The sequence below is a fragment of the Diplotaxodon limnothrissa genome, linkage group LG3, assembly GCF_057381915.1.
Source record: "Diplotaxodon limnothrissa isolate DT_005_m linkage group LG3, D_limnothrissa_male_GT1.1, whole genome shotgun sequence".
NCBI lineage: Eukaryota > Metazoa > Chordata > Actinopteri > Cichliformes > Cichlidae > Diplotaxodon > Diplotaxodon limnothrissa.
Window position 1 is genome coordinate 48648567 of NC_140598.1, and position 19814 is coordinate 48668380.

The window sequence follows — 19814 nt, forward strand, 5'->3', positions numbered from 1 at the left end:
CAGCACAGAGCTGGATGTCAGTTAAAGGTGAGCAGGATCAAAACATTTGATTGAGTTTTCTAAACACGTCTGATGACTGAGAATGAACATTAGATTGTCTGATTTAAGTCTCGCAGTCACCTGGCTCCATTTCATAAAAGTATTTATTTATATAATTATAATTTATCAATAATTAATTATTGTTTATTGTAACTGTGTCAGGAGCTGACAGCTCTTCGTCTCCTGTGTGGTTGATTGTTGGACTGGTTTGTGGAGTCTCTCTCATTATTATTCTCCTGCTGTTGTTGTATCGCTGCAGAATGACCAACAGTGAGACATTTTCCTTTACTTACTACAAACTCTTTATCATTCAAAGACACAAATGCATCATGAGGTTCAAATGTCTTTTTTCCCCTACATTTTTAATAAGGTACTGCTAATGAGCAGACGCTCAATCAGGATGGTCAGCAGCAACCATCCTCCTCTCTTCTTCATGGTTAGTTTTTCACGTAGTTTCAAATATTGTGACGCTATTTGCAACAAGACTGTACTTATTCCACCGTCTGCAGCTTTTAATATAAATGTTATTTGCAAGAATATTTGTGTTTAAATTAGTATCACAGACATGAGGTGACTGATTTTCTCTGACCTGCAGGTGTTCGTTCTCTCTATGAGGCAGTCAGAAGATGTGGAAACACTGAAAATGGTAAAGTATACAAGCTGGATGATTATACAATAGCTGTGTTTAACATGAAAGTGATTAAAATTATTATTTCAGGTCCAGCAGAAGGGGATTACACCAATGTCACATCAGTGATTCAGCTCAAAGTCATTAACAAGAAAAGTGAGTGTACAAAATGTGAGATTTGAAATACAAATTGTATCCATCCATCCAATTTCTTCCGCTTATCCGTGGTCGGGTCGCGGGGGCAGCAGCCCAAACAGAGAAGCCCAGACCTCCCTCTCTCCAGCCACCTTGTTCGGGCGAACACCAAGGTGTTCCGAGGCCAGCCGAGAGATATAATCTCTCCAGCGTGTCCTAGGCCTCCTCCCAGTGGGACATGCCCAGAAAACCTCACCCAGGAGGCATCCTTGTCAGATGCCCGAACCACCTGAACTGGCTCCCTTCAATGTGGAGGAGCATGTCCTGGGCCTCCTCCCAGTTGGACATGCCCGGAAAACCTCACCCAGGAGGCATCCTTGTCAGATGCCCAAACCACCTGAACTGGATCCTTTCGATGTGGAGGTGCAGCGGCGAGATACTTTAACTCCTCCACTAGGGGCAGGAACTCGTCCCCGACCTGGAGTGGGCACTCCACCCTTTTCTGGCTGAGGACCATGGCCTCAGATTTGGAGGTGCTGATTGTCATTCCCACCGCTTCACACTCGGCTGTGAACCGTTCCAAGGCGAGCTGGAGGCCATCACACGAAGAAGCCAACAAAACCACATCATCTGCAAAAAGCAGAGATGAGATCCTGAGACCACCCAAGTTAAAGCCTTCTGCCACTTGGCTACGCCTAGAAATTCTATCTATAAAAATTATGAACAGAATCGGTGACAAAGGGCAGCCCTGGCGGTGCCCATCACCCACCAGGAACGAGTCCGCCTTATTGCCGGCTATGCGGACCAAGCTCTTGCAACGGTTGTATAAGGACTGAATGGCCCATAGCAATGGGCCAGACACCCCATACTCCCGGAGCACCCCCCACAGGACCCCCTGAAGGGCATGGTTGAATGCTTTCTCCAAGTCCACAAAACACATGTAGACTGGTTGGGCAAACTCCCATGCACCTTCAAGTATCCTTGAGGGCAACATTGTAGAGGCGTGTCTACCAAGACAGCCCTACAACATCCAGAGCCTTCAGGAACTCGGGGCAGACCTTGTCCACCCCGGAGGCTCTGCCACCAAGCAGTTGTTTAACTGCCTCAGTGACCTCGCCCCCAGAGATTGGCGGGTCATCCCCTTTGCCCCCAGACTGTGCTTCCTCCTCGGAGGACGTGCCAGTGGGATTGAGGAGGTCCTCGAAGTATTCCTTCCACCGTCTGACAATTTTTTTAGTCGAAGTCAGCAGCACTCCACCTGCACTATACACAGTGCAGGTAGAGGACCGCCTCCTGAGTCGCCTGACGGTTTGCCAGAATCTCTTCGAGGCAGTCCAAAAGTCTTTTTCCATGGCCTCTCCGAACTCCTCCCACACCCAAGTTTTTGCTTCAGCCACCGCCCGCACCGTGTTCCGCTTGGCCTGTCGGTACCTATCAGCTGCCTCCGGAGTACCACAGTCTAACCAAGCCCGGTAGGACTTTAGCTTGGTGGCTCCCCTCACCTCTTGTGTCCACCATTTGGACAGGGATTACCACCACGACAGGCACCAACTACGTTGCGGCAGCTTCCGCAATAGAGGTGCTGAACGTGGTCCATTTGGACTCAATGTCCCCAGTCTCCCTCGGAATGCTGTTGAATCTCTGCTGGAGGTGTGCGTTGAAGATCTCGCGGACCGGGGCCTCTGCTAGGCGTTCCCAGCACACCCTCACTGTACGTTTGGGCACGCCAGGTTTGTCCAGCGTCCTCCCCTGCCACCTGATCCAACTCACCACTAGGTGGTTATGACAGCTCAGCCCCTCTCTTTACCCAAGTAAACATATGGTCTCAGGTCTGGTGATACGATTACAAAATCAATCATCGACCTGTGGCCTAGAGAGTCCTGGTGCCACGTGCACTTATGTTCGAACATGGTGTTCGTTATAACCAAACTGTGGTTTGCACAGAAGTCCAATAACAAAACACCGCTCGGGTTCAGATGCGGGAGGCTGTTCCTCCCAGTTACGCCCCTCCAGGTCTCACTGTCATTGCCCACATGAGCATTGAAGTCTCCCAGTAGGACAACAGGCTGGGTACTCTGAACCGCCACTCGGCGCATAAGCACAGATGACGGTCAGGACCTGTTCCCTGACCCGAAGGCGAAGGGAGCAAACCCTCTTGTCCACTGGGAGAAACCCCAACATACCAGCAGCAATCCGTGGGGATACCAAGATACCCACCCAAGCCTGCCGCCTCTCGCCAGGGGCAACTCCAGACTGAGACAGAGTCCAGCCCCTCTCCAGGAGGCTTGTTCCAGGGCCCAAGCCATGCGTTGAGGTAAGCCCGACTTTATCTAGCCGATACCTCTCAACCTCACACACTAACTCAGGCTCCTTCCCCACCAGAGAGGTGACATTCCATGTCCTAATTGCCACTCTTCGTAGCCGGGGATCGGTCCGCCACGACCTCCGCTCATGATCGCCGCCCGGCTCACATTGCACCCGACCCCTACTGTGCCCCCTGTAGGTAGTTGGCCTGTGGGAAGATGGGCCCTTGTCCCTTTTTCGGGCTGTGCCCGGCCGGGTCACCAGATGCTCGCCCTCGTGCACCCTCCCCGGGCCTGGCTCGAGGGCGGGACCCCGGTAGCCCTATACCGGGCAGGGTAAACTGTTCCCACAACGGTCTGCAAAATATACATTGGCAATTATTCTCACTGATAATAAAGGCATTTGTGGACAAAACAGATGGTGTTTGTTTTGAAATGCTTTCATTTGATCACCTCAACAGGGCAACGTGGTGACCCAGAGGAGACCTCTTACTACAATATGTCAATACAAGTTCAGCCTCAGCTCTAAAATCTTAACAGCAGCTCTTTAGCTGTTTTTCTTTTCTTTTTTTCCTCTTTAAAGTCTCTTAAAAACTCAAAGTCACTTTGAGTGAAAAGGAGAATATTTTGAATTCAAAGCAATGATCCTGATAGCCTGAGTTTATATTTCCTTCAGAAAGGATCGCGCAGTGTGTTTTGCTTGTTTCACTACCATTATATAATAATTTTAATGGAATTTAATGTACTGTAGATCTGTTTTTATGTTTTTAACCATTTTACTTGATGTTTAATATATATAAATTCTTTCTGTAAAGCACTTTGTAACTCTGTTAATAAAAGTGTGATATAAATAAAGTGTGTTGTTGTGTGTCAGACTGAGAGTACATGTTTCAGCTGTTCAGTGTTGCGCATGAATCCACCGAAAAAGCATCATTTAAAGGCACTCATGTCATTTAAAACAGCTTACAACCCTCCAAAATGAACTAAAGCGATCGACATAATGGGAAGTGACAACTGCTCTGACGTTATGCTAAGCAGCTTTTTTACTGGGGAGGTCCAGTCTGTACTTTTGTGTAATGCTGATTTGTGCATAGTGAGTCAATATGCACCCCTGTAGGCTTCCTTGGCCTATTTATCCCTTTTCAGCTGGGGTTCCAAGCTATCTGAGCAGGTACTTAAAATGTGATGTCCTCAGATTACATGCCACCGATTGGCTATTCAGTGGCATCACTGGATGAGTGATGAAAGCGTTTCATTCACAAAAATCAAAAGCACCATTTCTGAAACCTGGCAAAGAGGGAAATTATGACAAAAAAACCAGCACTGTGGCCCCCGAGTCTGACAAAACACTACAGACAGAGCAGCAGCTATATCCTTGCCTCGACATCAACCTTTGTTGTAGCATTCATGTCACATACTAATTACATCATGGGATGCTATGATGCATTAGTATGACAAAGGCTATGCACATTCGGTAGTACCTGATTGTAATGAAAAACTGGACAGTCCAAGCTGTGGAGATTTGATCCGAGTAGGTACTAAAGGAACAGGGGCTTTTGATGCCACTCCTAAGGTTGGCTTTGACAGTGCTGTACAGAGACCTGTCCTTCAGCCTTAAGGCTGAGTTTTGTACACTATGAGAGCGCTGAATTAATGAGCTCATTTAAAAAAAAAAAAAAAATGCATCACTGTTTTTCTTTAGTACCTCAACCTACCCCTTTAAAAATGTGTGTGTCATGTGTGTTGGATACAGTTAAGCAAATGTTGTGCAGGATCTTTGCTGTTTCAGAAAAAGACACAAGTGTTGGCTGTTTTTAAACTTTCCCTCAGCCTCTTCTCATGAGTGAAGTGCTCATTTCATCTGATGTCATCAAATCTTTCGTCCTCTTTACCCACATTCTTTGTGTGTCTGATGCACCTATCTGATGAAGTCTACATATAAATTAATAAATAAATGCAAATAAAACCAATTTAGAGGTAAAACTGATTGGTGGGGAATGATCGGTAGTAGGTCGCTTTACTAAAAAGATTCACGCTAAAAATTATTTTTTTTAATCTGTTGCGCTTCACAGGAGGCTATTTTAGAAAAATATAGACCTGCAAAGAAATACAGTGATTATGTTTTATTCAAGTAATAGTAAAATATCAAAGTACAAAGATGACAATACAGAATAATATCTTTGTTCTTCTGGTTGTGTTCATCATCTATTCTCCAGCAGGCTCATTTTTATCACTGAGAGATCTCATGATTTCTAACTGGGCCACGTAGAAAAGAGGAAATGTAGCCTGTGGTTTGAAAAGCTTATTTGTCATGCTGAAAATAAGCTTCCTTTAAGAGCCTCTGCATGGAAATGCTATAAATGTTCAAGCATGTTTGACAGATAACACATTAAATCATTTATGTCTTATTGATACTAATGCATCCGTTTGTCTGCGTGTTACAGAAATGTTTTTTTTGCCTGTGATGATAATGTCAATTTGTAGAGTCCAACCAGCTGGTCAAAGGCTGCGCCAGTGTAGCTCAGCTAGCATTATGGCAGGGCAGTGATGGCCTTCAAGACAGTGAACTCTCATTTTGAATTTGTATTTGAAAGGAAAAAAACTACATCGTGGTTGTTTTTTTGGTGGAAGAGATGTAACCAACGTCACAATGATGTAGCATAAACATAATTTAAGGTAGAAGTACATTAATATGATAATGTAATGAATCTGTAAGTCACACCTGAGTTTGCACCTAAGTTGGTTTAATAAAAACTAATCAGTGAAAACAACAGCAGATAGTGATTAGAGCACTAGGGCTTATCTGTACCATCTCAGCACTTTAAAATAACAATGATCCCATATGTTTTTCTTTCATCAGCCTTCAGAACTAAAACGAGGAAGAACAATTGAAGCTACATGTGTGATGCCTTGCAGTTTAGCCCTGATAGCTGATAGAATGGACAGATTTTCCAGTGTTGGGTTGACTTTGGGACCTGAAGTGGAGTTTGGACCCAGAAACGGTAAATAACGTTAGACTTAAAGACCAGATAAGGACAATGAAAGATGTAAAGTATAGAACCAAAGGTGTAATGTCTGGTGAGGCATTCAGGCCACCTAACCTAAATTCTGCAGGCCCCGTCAAACTGACTATTAAAGGCTTCCTCCTCTACATTATTTTAACATATTCCTATTCATTCATACCATTTATATGTTCAAAATATGTACTTATACTGAAATATGTGTGCGCTATATACCAATCAGCTGTGTAAATAACACTGAATAACTATTCATCATGGCACCTCCTAGTGGGTGGAATATATTAGAGAAGAAAACTTGACTTGGCCTCCAAATTCCAGGGGCCCGTTCTTCGTACCTCGCTAAGTAGGTTAGCTGGATTTGATTGTTGACGATTTCGCGTGATCTTGGATCGCTCGGTTCCCCGAAGCTCATCTGGGACTTGCTGCCATAGCAACAGAGCCGTAAGCGTAAACCTGCTCGGGAGCAGGTTTACTTTATGTAAACAGGATTAGATCGCGGCCACGCAGGTATGTCCGCTTCATTTATACGAAAGCAACAGCGATATTCCACCACTGTTTCACCATAAATAAAAAACATCAATGTAACTAAAGATAATGCAGCACCTGATCCATTTATTGATTCCATACAGATACATACAGGTCATTTCCTAAAAAAGGGAAATGTACTATTAACATTCTATTACATGTATGTGATTATTACAGATGTAATTCATATTTCAGAAATTACTTTGTGTAATCAAGATGAGAGACCACGGCTATAAAAGCGAAGGTGGATTTGGGAAGTCTGTTGCAGCCATGTCCTGTCCGTATACGCGAGCCACCCATTGCGGAAGGTGCAAGATTGATAAGGAGAGTTTTCAGAATTCAGCGTATATTGCGGGATAGACAGTGTTGTAGAGACCCACCTTTTAGCACATCCCAGCACACCCACTCACTTCACCAGATGCACCTTGTTTAGTTCTCTCACCTTTGATTGGGTGTGGTGCTTGTCCTTGATTGCACTCACCTGTCACACATTATATGTCACACAGTATATAAGGACTGCATTCACTTTTGGCTCACTCTTTCCGCACTTCCACACGGGGCGGCAGCTGAGCATTGGCAGTCCATGTGTGTCTTTGTTTCCTTCCTTTTTTGCCTTATTTATCTGAGAATAAAAGGAGTACCCTGAAAATAATTCTGCATTAGATGGCTGCTTTTCTTATTCTAACCGGATGAGCCCATGAAGCTGATTGCTTCAGCCCTGAACCTTCCTCCCTTCAAAACAGACAGGATCCTTTAGCTCAGCGCGACAGTGTGCTCATAGAGAGATATCGATTTTCCCGTGAGGGTATTATTTACTTAACCAACTTGTTGATGAGGGGGTGCAGGACCACCACCTGTCTTTTTTTGCTCTGCCCTTTTCTTGGTTGCTGTTATGAACAAACAAACAGAGTATTTCAGGGTCTCTTTCCAAGAGACGAAAAGCAATATAAGTGATAAATATTACCATTCTGTAGAATATTCTTATATTTCACTTTTACTTGTTCCCATGTTCTAGTGGGTCCTGTCGTGGCTCTAATGTGAAAGGGGATATAATATAACATAATATAATATAATGTAATATAATATTGGATAATATAGTGTAATATAATAAATCTACCCTACCGCCTACTGGTGTTGGCCAGAGGGGCCGATGGCGCGATACGGCAGCCTGGCTTCTGTCAGTCTGCCCCAGGGCAGCTGTGGCTACAACTGTAGCTGCCTCCACCAGTGTATGAATGTGAGAGTGAATGAATAGTGGCATTGTAAAGCACTTTGGGTGCCTTGAAAAGCGCTATATAAATCCAATCCATTATTATTATTATTATTAAATTACTTACGAGTTTAATTTGTCAGCAACTTTCTGCCAGCCCTCTCTCCTTGCTTTTGCAGCCTTTGCAGTGTTCCCTTGCGTTCTGATTAAACTCTGAAACTCCTGAAATCCCTCACTCAAGGGTTCTTGCTCTTCTGCCGAAAAATACTGAGCGCGCTCCTTCGACATTTTCGCCGACCAATCAGAGGGTTGCCGATCAATGTTTCTACTATCGATGCGTAGCCCCTTTTACGACACCCAGTGATCTCACATTACTTCATCCAGCTATACTAATCGTCAACAGCAGGTGTGTTCGGAGAACTGGATTAGCGAGCTCACGGTTAGCGCGATGATTTGGTCTTGGATGTGTCATTTGATCTTGGATGTAGTAAGCGAAGTACGAAGAACGGGCCCCAGGTTACAGGACTTAAAGGATCTGTTGATAACATCTTGTTTTCAGAAACCACAGCAAACCTTCTGAGGTCCAGTGGAGTTTATGCCTTGATATATTAGGGCTGTTTTGGCTGCAAAAGAGGGACCAACCCAGTATTAGGCAAGTGGTCATAATGGTGCCCGATGCCCACATAATGTTGTGTAGGTCTGTCAGCCACAACATCCAGAACCTTGAGAAACTTAAAGAAAATCTCAGAGGTCTTGCCACACAGTCACTTCTATTTATACCTGCCGTTAAGGCACAGTAAGCAGCTCCAGTATTCTTCTAAATGATAGGTGTGCCACTCACACCTATTATGGAAAATACACAGTAATATAGGAAGAAGAGAATTAAAAACCAGAAGCCGCTATGTTTTTTTGCAAAGTTTTTGACACAAACTCACAAGTTTACAAACTGTTCCAACAGCTCCCTCTGTACATCTGTATCTCTCTGAGCTTCTGTCCTGGAATATGACTCATGTTTTCAACCCAGTTGCAGCAGCTGCAGCACAACGCACCAGGTTACAAAAAATGACAGGTGCACAGCCACCTGAAGTGACATACAGATTGTGGAATGCAACACAGGATGTAAATTCAGTGTGCGAAACTGCGACACAGGAAACATAGCAGTCATAATGGTCCCATTATGGCTAACGTTACAGCGGTGAGTGAAGCAATCATTACGGTGGGTATAATGGGGCCTTCAGGTACTTCACTTCTTTATTCCCCAGTGATGGTTTAATCTTAATATGGTGTCACTGAGATTGAATAATTCCTTGACTGCCTGACTTTATCATGAGAAGAGATCTACAGCGCCCCATTTCTACCATGTACACTGTGAGCAAAAAGCTATTTTCCCCTCCTGAGGTACTTGACAGTTTGCCAGACTCACTTCAAGGCTGACTGAAAGTCTGACTCCATGGTCTCATTGCCCGGCCTTTTGTTTCAGCTACTGCCAAGGTTACACTTCGCTTGACTTGCCAGTACCTGTCACCTGCCTCTGGAGTCCCAAAAACTAATCATGCTCCATAACTCATGTTGGCAGAATGACATCCAGTTATGCCAATCAAAGGTCACTAAAACTGACATTGAATTGGTATGTAACTTTGCCAAAACAATTTTGGCTTGTGCTGCTTGTCAGAACTCAGATCAATCCTGCACACTAACTTATTACAAAAGTAACTAATGACCTAGACAAAGTTAACAAAGCCCGACTGTTACCTTTGTCCACCTTAATTGGAAAATTCCAAAACAGTTTTATTTGTTGTTATCTGTCATCCACCTGGCCCTTCCTCAGAGTTTCTCTCTGATTTATCAGACTTGGTGTCTGATTTAGTGCTCAGTTCAGACAAAGGAAACAACAGCCTCAACTCTGCATTTAATATATTACTAGACTCAACTTATTTTTCTCAAAATGTAAAAGATCCCACCAGCCACTTTAATCATACTCTGGATCTTGTTCTGGTATATGGCATAGAAATGGAAGATTTATTAGTATTCCCTGAAAACTCTCTTTTCTCTAAATGTACATTTAGAATAACTGATTACACAGCAGTGGGGAATATGTTCCATTACAGTCTTTCTGAAAGTGCTGTAAAGAAATTTAAGGACATAATTAATTCAATTCAATTTTATTTATATAGCACCAACTCAAAACAACAGTCGCCTCAATGGGCTTTACATTGTAAGGTACACCCTACAATAATACACACAGAGAAAAAACCCAAAAATCATATGACCCCCTATGAGCAAGCACTTTGGCGACAGTGGTAAGGAAAAACTCCCTTTTAACAGGAAGAAACCTCCGGCAGAATAAGGCTCAGGGAGGGGCGGCCATCTGCTGCGACTGGTTGGGGTGAGAGAAGGAAGACGAGATAAAGACATGCTGTGGAAGAGAGACAGAGGTTAATAACAGATATGATTCAATGCAGAGAGGTCTGTTAACACATAGTGAGTGAGAAAGGTGACTGGAAATGAAAAACTCAATGCATCATGGGAATCCCCCGGCAGCCTATGTCTATTGCAGCATAAGTGAGGATTCAGGGTCACCTGGTCCAGCCCTAACTATATGCTTTAGCAAAAAGGAAAGTTTTAAGCCTAATCTTAAAAGTAGAGATAGTGTCTGTCTCCCGAATCCAAACTGGAAGCTGGTTCCACAGAAGAGGGGCCTGAAAACTGAAGGCTCTCCCTCCCATTCTACTTTTAAATACTCTAGGAACAACAAGTAGGCCTGCAGAGCGAGAGCGAAGTGCTCTAATAGGGTGATATGGTACTACAAGGTCATTAAGATAAGAGGAGACCTGATTGGAGCAGGATTTACTTCCCTGTTACCTTCTTCAGTACCATATGGCAGCGGTCTCCAACCTTTTTTGCGCCACGGACCGGTTTATGCCCGACGATATTTTCGTGGACCAGCCTTTTAATGTGTCGCGGATAAATACAACAAAATAAAACTAGTACCGGTACCGAAAAAAATAAGATTTATTCATAACACACGTGAAAAGACCCAGGAAAACAGAGTTAACGATCAAAACAATAACAAAATAACGCTGAAAACTGATAAAAACCCTGAAAACCATACATTTCACACCTGAGCCTCAACTCTTGAGGCCCGGTACCAAACGACTCACGGACCGGTACCGGTCCGAGGCCCGGGGGTTGGGGACCGCTGCCATATGGCGATACAGTCCAGAACAGCTACCAAAACTCTACTCACACAGCAGTTGATTATCTAGTGTTACATGGTCACTACGCACAGCTCTGAATCCTGTAGGTCCCCTGAAAAACAGAGCCTCAAATCAAAAGTACTTGATTCCCTAGTATAATACTCAAACACGTACAGTGGGGCAAAAAAGTATTTAGTCAGCCACCGATTGTGCAAGTTCCCCCACCTAAAATGATGACAGGGGTCAGTAATTTGCACCAGAGGTACACTTCAACTGTGAGAGACAGAATGTGAAAAAAAATCCATGAATCCACATGGTAGGATTTGTAAAAAATTTATTCGTAAATCAGGGTGGAAAATAAGTATTTAGTCAATAACAAAAATACAACTTAATACTTTGTAACATAACCTTTGTTGGCAATAACAGAGGTCAAACGTCTACTATAGGTCTTTACCAGGTTTGCACACACAGTAGCTGGTATTTTGGCCCATTCCTCCATGCAGAACTTCTCGAGAGCAGTGATGTTTTGGGGCTGTCGCCGAGCAACACGAACTTTCAACTCCCGCCACAGATTTTCTATGGGGTTGAGGTCTGGAGACTGGCTAGGCCACTCCAGGACTTTCAAATGCTTCTTACGGAGCCACTCCTTTGTTGCCCGGGCGGTGTGTTTTGGATCATTGTCATGTTGGAAGACCCAGCCTCGTTTCATCTTCAAAGTTCTCACTGATGGAAGGAGGTTTTGGCTCAAAATCTCACGATACATGGCCCCATTCATTCTGTCCTTAACACGGATCAGTCGTCCTGTCCCCTTGGCAGAAAAACAGCCCCATAGCATGATGTTTCCACCCCCATGCTTCACAGTAGGTATGGTGTACTTGGGATGCAACTCAGTATTCTTCGTCCTCCAAACACGACGAGTTGAGTTTATACCAAAAAGTTCTCCTTTGGTTTCATCTGACCACATGACATTCTCCCAATCCTCTGCTGTATCATCCATGTGCTCTCTGGCAAACTTCAGACGGGCCTGGACATGCACTGGCTTCAGCAGCGGAACACGTCTGGCACTGCGGGATTTGATTCCCTGCCGTTGTAGTGTGTTACTGATGGTGACCTTTGTTACTTTGGTCCCAGCTCTCTGCAGGTCATTCACCAGGTCCCCCCGTGTGGTTCTGGGATCTTTGCTCACCGTTCTCATGATCATTTTGACCCCACGGGATGAGATCTTGCGTGGAGCCCCAGATGGAGGGAGATTATCAGTGGTCTTGTATGTCTTCCATTTTCTGATGATTGCTCCCACAGTTGATTTTTTCACACCAAGCTGCTTGCCTATTGTAGATTCACTCTTCCCAGTCTGGTGCAGGTCTACAATACTTTTCCTGGTGTCCTTCGAAAGCTCTTTGGTCTTGGCCATGGCGGAGTTTGGAGTCTGACTGTTTGAGGCTGTGGACAGGTGTCTTTTATACAGATGATGAGTTCAAACAGGTGCCATTCATACAGGTAACGAGTGGGGGACAGAAAAGCTTCTTACAGAAGACGTTACAGGTCTGTGAGAGCCAGAGATTTTCCTTGTTTGAGGTGACCAAATACTTATTTTCCACCCTGATTTACGAATAAATTCTTTACAAATCCTACCATGTGAATTCATGGATTTTTTTTTTCACATTCTGTCTCTCACAGTTGAAGTGTACCTCTGGTGCAAATTACTGACCTCTGTCATCATTTTAAGTGGGGGAACTTGCACCCACTTTTGCACCACTGTACCTTAAAGCAGATAACTTGTACGCTGGAGAGGGAATGGCATGTCAGAAATTTAGAAGATCAACATTTATTCTGGAGAAATTCTTTATTATTCTATAAGAAAGCACTCTGGAAAGTTAGAACATCTATGTTCCAGAGGTGTCTTCCCTGGCTCAGCTGCAGGGCAGGAGTGGTGCAGTGAGCTCAACGCAGCGGTGCCGTGAGAACACAGCTAGTGATGCTTGGACTGATAACAGTTCTCTTTTCCCTTTTTAGTGAGAGGAGAGAAGGGTTGCTTGAAAAAGCTGATACCGGTGCTGATTAGACTGTGAACTGTTGCATAAAAGTCAGAAATAAACGTGACATCTCTCAGCATCAAACTGTGTATGTGTGTGGCGTGCATTCCACAATCTTATTATTCAACACTGATTGAAAAAAAAAAAGAATGTGGCACTATGTTAAAGACAGAGACATGAAAATAGTAGCCCCCCATTTTATTTGATGCTCAGATACATTTTCTTTTAGTAAGGCCACTGCAATGTAAGTTTTACTGTTGTATAAGTTCCGCCAGCAGAGGGCGCTCGGTCCTGTACGCATCGGTAGCTGACGCTACACTAGAAGAAGTAGTGTCAGTGGTGAAGAGGCAACGTACCGTGAAGAACTTACTTTTTCATTTTATTTGTTTTCTGATAAATATCTGGATTGTTCCAAATGGGTGTTAGTTTACATGGGATAAGTGACCACTTAGTAATCTTTAAGACCACGCCAGGCTAAAGTGTTCTGTCTTTACCAGAGAGTCCAGAACACATGGTTGGAGATCTGACAGTAAAAGTGCAGAATGAAGCCTCAACCTTTAGCCTAATGTGTCCCAATCACATCTGTCCAGGCCACACTGTCATTTACCACATAAGCACTGAAGTCAGTAAGTACGACAAAAGAGTCAGGGGTGATGGAAATTTTAATAACCTCTTTCATATTTGAGTTTGTGAAACATACAGGTCTTTACCTTCAGTTCAACTGCACAGTGAGTCATTTCCTTTTTCTGGGGCCAGACTTAAAACTATAATTGCACCACAGGGTGAGAACATTCACAGATCTATTCTGAGGTCAGAGGAGCCTTTTAATTATAGAACTGCATGGGAATATTTGAGCTGTGACTCAAATAAAATGCATAAACATGTTTTTATGCAGACTGAAAGAAGAATTTCAACATAATTCCTCTGATAAACAATCAAAAGGAAAAACAAATTAATTAAAAGGTGTTTAAAGAGAATACAGACTCCAAAGGAGAAAATCAGATGCCTATGAGCTCTGATAAGTTAGAAAAGCTTTACCACTGAAATAGAGACGAGAAGATCTGTGAAGAACTAAAACTTATTTGAAGTACACCTGCAGGATCAATCAGTCATTACTGATTCAGTCATTCTGAATGATTTGTTTAAAAGCAAATATTACATTATAAATACCATATATGACTTTAAAGTTGTATTGCATTTGTTACATTTGGCTCTTTTTTAATTATTTTAAAATGTATTTTTCAACTAATTTACAAATTACGGTAATGGTTTTTCAGAGGGGGGCAACAAGGTAAATGTTTGCAGTGGACAGGAAATGTGAACACGTCAAGCAGCTGCTGTGGTCAAAGCTACAGGAGCTGTTTGAGGTGTCATGGTCTGGTTGGGCACCTGCAGGTCTCAGACAGGCTCCTCCTCCTTTAGGCGGAGTCCGGTTGCCCCTCCCTGGCTGACCACCTGTGAGCAATCGTGCCAGCGGTATATCAGACCTGCGCTCTCAACCACTCATCGCCTGAGTATCTGCTATTCCCATGTTAGTTCAGTGGAGCATCCTAAACCTTGTCTTAACGCCGTGTGATTACTGACCTGTCTTTTCTTGTCCTCAGCGATAGCACCCGGAGTGGAGATCTTGTTCCCCTCGCTCCCGTCCTCCTGGACCTGGGCCGCCAGCTGCTCACACAACGTGGCCTGCCGGCCCACTGCTCACCTGCCTGCCTCGACCGCTTCCGGGTTTTCCGCTCCACCTGTCCCCTCCATCTGAAACCAAGTAAGGCAATTCAATTCAACTGCGGAGGATTATTGGTTGTCTGCTGGATCCCTCTGATCGTGATCTCCTCTTGTTCCAGTGCCCCGGCCCCTACCTAGTCCTGTTTCTACGTCCCCGCTGTTCAGCCGTCTCCTAGAGGTGTCTAGGTCGCCCTCATTATCACAGACGAATCCTACGCGCCACTAGTGTGGTGGCGTCGCTTTGTGTTTCACCTTTGTTTTCCTGTGGGCGGAAATAAATCATTTGTTTTCTGTCACCTCGCTTCCGGGTTGGTTTCTGCGCCTGTGTCCATCCCTGTTCCCCCGTGCCGTTGAGCCGTGACATGAGGTTGGTGGAAACGGGAAGGAAGCACAGAGAGGTGATAGAAGGAGGAGCTGAATATAAACTCTGGTCTTATCTACATGAAGTGCAGCTTCTCTTTATCAAGGCAAAGTTGAAGCCTTTGCGATTAGATCCAGATCAGCGTGCAGGCCTGGACGTGAGGATGGGGCACTCTTTGCTCTGTTTGCTGGGGTTATTCTGTGAGTACAATACACACCTTTACTGTTTGAATGGCAGTGATGAAGGAAAATGTTTCTCACCGGTGACAATTACATTTTATCTATAAACAGTGTATTCTTAAAACGTGAAATTAGCTAGCCTCTGCTTAGGTTGCTGCCCCAATGGTTCAGCCCTGTGGAAGATGGATGGATCAAACAATGTTTTATATTAATTTCTGAAGTGATCTGGTTCAAAGGTTTCTGCAATTTACAACCGGGTACACGATATGTGTGTCATCAGCAAATAAAACAAATGTTCAAAAAAAGAAGTGTCCCAATCGAATGTATTTATGAGTACTAATATTTCATGGTTAATTGTGTGAAATGCTTTTTTTCAGATCCAGTAAGATTTCTTGCTGTGCCTGGAATTTATAACTTCTGTGAGATCAAAGATTGTTTTGCACCTTCTGATTGTCAGTTGTCTAATATCTGATGTAATTTAATTCATTGTTTTAGTGCTCAGCACAATCCTCCGTGGAAATGCTGCAGGTGAGAAATTTTCTTCTTACCATTTATACCATATGTGTTGCTCTTTACTTGTATTTACCAAAAGGAGAGTATATTTCTCCTGCTCCCTGTTCAATAATTTAATAATAATTCAATAATCAGTTATTATTAATCTCTGTCCCTGTACACATAGATGACAAATGAAAGATTAAAGGAAACACCAATATGAAATATGCTGCTCTGAGCTCAGCATAGAGTATTTATACCTTCATACCCCTTTGATTAGAAGCTGTCTAACACGTCACTCCAAAGTCTCTGTAGAGCTTCAGTGTGTTGAATTGAATGATTCACATTATTTAAGTTTGCATCAAACATTCAGAGCAGCAATTTTATACTTTTGATCTTTGAATTACAGGAGAGAAAGTGAAGGCTACTGTGACAGCAAACACCGAAATCATGCCAGCAGTACTTTTGACTTTTGACCACAACTCTTTTGTTTTGCTTCATGCTGAACTCTTTAAATTGTTTGGATTCAGTCATTTACTTTTATGTTCTCATTCTAAACTGAACTGCAGATAAACCAAAGGCCAAACTGAGAGCTGATAACACAGCTGTTCCAGTAGGGGGCAGTGTGACCCTGACCTGCTCTGTGAACCCATCATCATCATCATCTGGATGGAAATACTACTGGTACAAAAAGAAGTATGGTGAACCTCTGAGTCCACAGGATGGAGTTTTTCTATCAAATAAGCAAATCAGAGTCTCACAGGGAGGACTCTACTGGTGCACAGGAGGAAGAGAAGCTTACTACTTAGAGTGGAGCCAGCCAGTCAGGATTGACACAACTGGTGAGTTTAAATGTAACTTCCCACAAAGCACTACATCTCATAGTAACTGAACCTTTTGACATTCATGTGTTTTTATTGTACTTTCTTGAACATTAACAGTCCCAATCAGGCCTGTTGTGACTCTGTATCCAAACTGGTCTGAGATATACAGAGGAGAGACGATCACTGTCAGATGTGAGATCCATGGAGGAGACACTGAGTGGGATTATGAGTGGGAAACAAACAGCATCAGAAAACCTCCAAATCAAAATGAATACAGGATTATTTCTGCTTCATCATCCAACAGTGGAAACTATCGCTGTAAGGGCAGAATGAAAAGTTCACAGCATGAAACAACAGAGTGGAGTGATTCAGTCACACTGACAGTTTCAAGTAAGTTGAAGATCTTTCATTCATATTATCTGTTTTATTAAATCCTCAGAGGTTTCAGGTTTTAGTCAAAGAGTCTGATGTCACAACTAGGGGTGGGTTAGCCCTAGTCACAACCAACACACACATTGTTTTTCACCTAATGACTTTAATGAACTGCAGACTACAATATAGCCTCGTTTTATTGGATGCTGGCCTATTCATTTTGATTTTTTATCTATTTATTTTTCCAGTTGGCAAATAGTCTGTATTCATTATTTGCAGAATAATTGTTTCATATTTGATTCTAGTAACTATATTATCTAGTGATTTTTTTCATTACTGTAACATTTTTCTTCTTTAATAATCAAGTAACAATCTGTTTAACTTTTTCCTGTAACATCAACAGCAAGTAATCCCAGAGCCACACTGACAGCACAAAGTTCAGTCATACCAGCAGGGGGCAGTGTGACACTGAGCTGCTCTGTGGAGGGCTCTGCTGGCTGGAAGTTTGACTGGTTCAGACGTGATTCAGTCTCTTCTAAAGCTCAGCTCATGAGAGGAAATGAAGCAAACAGAGTTATTAGTGTCTCACAAGGAGGTCTGTACCACTGCAGAGGAGGGAGAGGAGATCCAGTTTACTACACAGAGGACAGCAGTGACGTCACTGTTACAGAAACTCGTGAGTCTAATTATTTTATTTCTACCAGACTGAGACAGATCAAGTTATGTGATCTGTGCTGTTCTTCGGTTTGTTTTCTGACTTGGAGAGGTGGAAATGAGAAAATAGAAGAACTTTAGTTTCATTGTGACAAAGTGTGCACTCTGAAAGAGCCCATCTGGTTATCAGAGAAAAAAATCATTACAAGCCTTTCATCAATTTATTGGATCTTTACAAAAAAAACTTTACTATCAACTATAAAAAATACATTAGCAACAGGATATTCCTATGCCAGTGGCTGCAGGCTTTCTTTGTGTTTTTTCTAGATTGAAGACAAAACACTTTAACAATCAAAAGTTTTATATTTGTTTTTTTACCACACTGATTTTGACATCTTTGTGAAATGGATATCAATACAACTCAGGAATATCAATAAAAGATGATAACTGTACAAGTAAATACTTGTACGTTTTACTAAAAATGTTGTGTTACAGTTTGAAAGCTATGAAATGTTATGACTTTGTTTTGTTGTTCAGTCTTTAAACTGTGAATCCGCTATTTTTTTTCTCACTTTACTTTCATGTTATAAACAGCAGAGTTTTTATGTTTGTATTTGTCTCTAACTGGATATTTTTCTGTGAACAGTTCCCAGTAAGCCCACTGTGACCCTGCAGCCACCCTGGACTCAGATATACAGCGGTGAGACAGTCACTGTCAGATGTGAGATTCAGGGAGGTGAAGGAGCTCAGTGGGCGTATGAATGGAGAGCAGCCAAGTTAAACACACCTCCAACAGCCAATGAATACAGAATCATCAGAGCTACTGAGTCTGACAGTGGAGGATACAGCTGCCGGGGCAGAAGGGACTATTTCTTCTCAGAGTGGAGTGATATCATCACACTGACTGTATCATGTAAGATCTTTCATCCAGATTATTTTGACACAAATTTGATACATAAAAAATATAAATACAAAAAACCCAGTACATTTTGATCACTGATCAATAAACTCAGCTATGCTTCAAATTAATTACAGCATTTGAACTAGGTAATCACAGAATTTATAACATATTATATTGTTGATCAAATGAGCTTCACCATTGAGGTTTTAGAACATGAATCACTTTTTTCCACCCAGGTCTTTAAATTTGTTGGATTCATTCAAATTTATGTTCTAAAATAAAAATGTGTTTTTATTTGACATGTTTAGATAGTCTCACTCTTAAAGTTCATCATAAATATTTGTGAGTCAACATTTTAGTGACATTGAATTCAGAGTTAAGAGACGAAACATTGAGAGAAAATCTTTGAACAGATGAACCCCGTCCTGTCCTCACTGTGTCTCCATCATGGCTGAGTCCTGGAGCCTCGGTAACTCTGAACTGTGAGGTTGAACATCCGTCTGCAGGATGGAGCTTCTACTGGTATAAAGCTGTTCCTGATCTATCAGAGAAATCCTCCAGTTATGAGCTGCTACCTGATGGCAGTGGGACTGCACAGGACTCCTACATCATTCATGGACAGACACACACAGCAGGATATGTGTGCAGAGCTGGAAGAGGAGACCCAGAGTATCACACTGATCACAGTCAACCAAAGTTTGTCTGGTCTGCAGGTCAGCTTGTTTCTCTCTGTCCTTTCAATGAAGTGAGATTATGTTGTAACTTTTATTCAAGATGTTTTCAACAAGACTGAGCTCATCAATATCTGTTTCATATTTTAATCCTAACATCTGTGAGCTTTGTCTCTTCACTGCATGTTGTTTCCAGATGTTCATTCAGCAGCGTCTCTCACAGTGAGTCCTGACAGAGTGCAACACTTCACCTCTGACTCTGTCTCACTGACCTGTGAGGGAAACTTCCCTGAGTGGAGAGTGAGGAAGTTCTCTGAGGACGGCCGACTGTACTCTGACTGTAGCAGAATGACTGGATCCACATGTGACATTAACACATCAAAGTCAGATACTGGAGTGTACTGGTGTGAGTCTGGATCAGGAGAGCTCAGCAGTGCAGTCAACATCACTGTACAGAGTATGTTATTATACATTTACTACTTGGATCTGAATGATTTAGACGTCACATGAACATTTGTCCCAGCTTTGCTGTATGTGAAGTCATT

The 19814-nt window shown here is 42.8% G+C and overlaps 1 protein-coding gene across 1 annotated transcript in view; it reads left to right on the plus strand.

The window, feature by feature from the left end:
- Window positions 1–19814, plus strand: part of LOC146636272 (Fc receptor-like protein 5) — a 32694-nt gene that overhangs the window by 11535 nt on the left and 1345 nt on the right. The window contains exons 6-11 of the mRNA XM_085350315.1: window positions 16417–16689; window positions 16789–17065; window positions 17451–17719; window positions 18344–18610; window positions 19012–19311; window positions 19466–19726. Coding sequence (XP_085206441.1) covers window positions 16417–16689; window positions 16789–17065; window positions 17451–17719; window positions 18344–18610; window positions 19012–19311; window positions 19466–19726 — 1647 coding nt within the window. The remainder of the gene's footprint in view (window positions 1–16416; window positions 16690–16788; window positions 17066–17450; window positions 17720–18343; window positions 18611–19011; window positions 19312–19465; window positions 19727–19814) is intronic.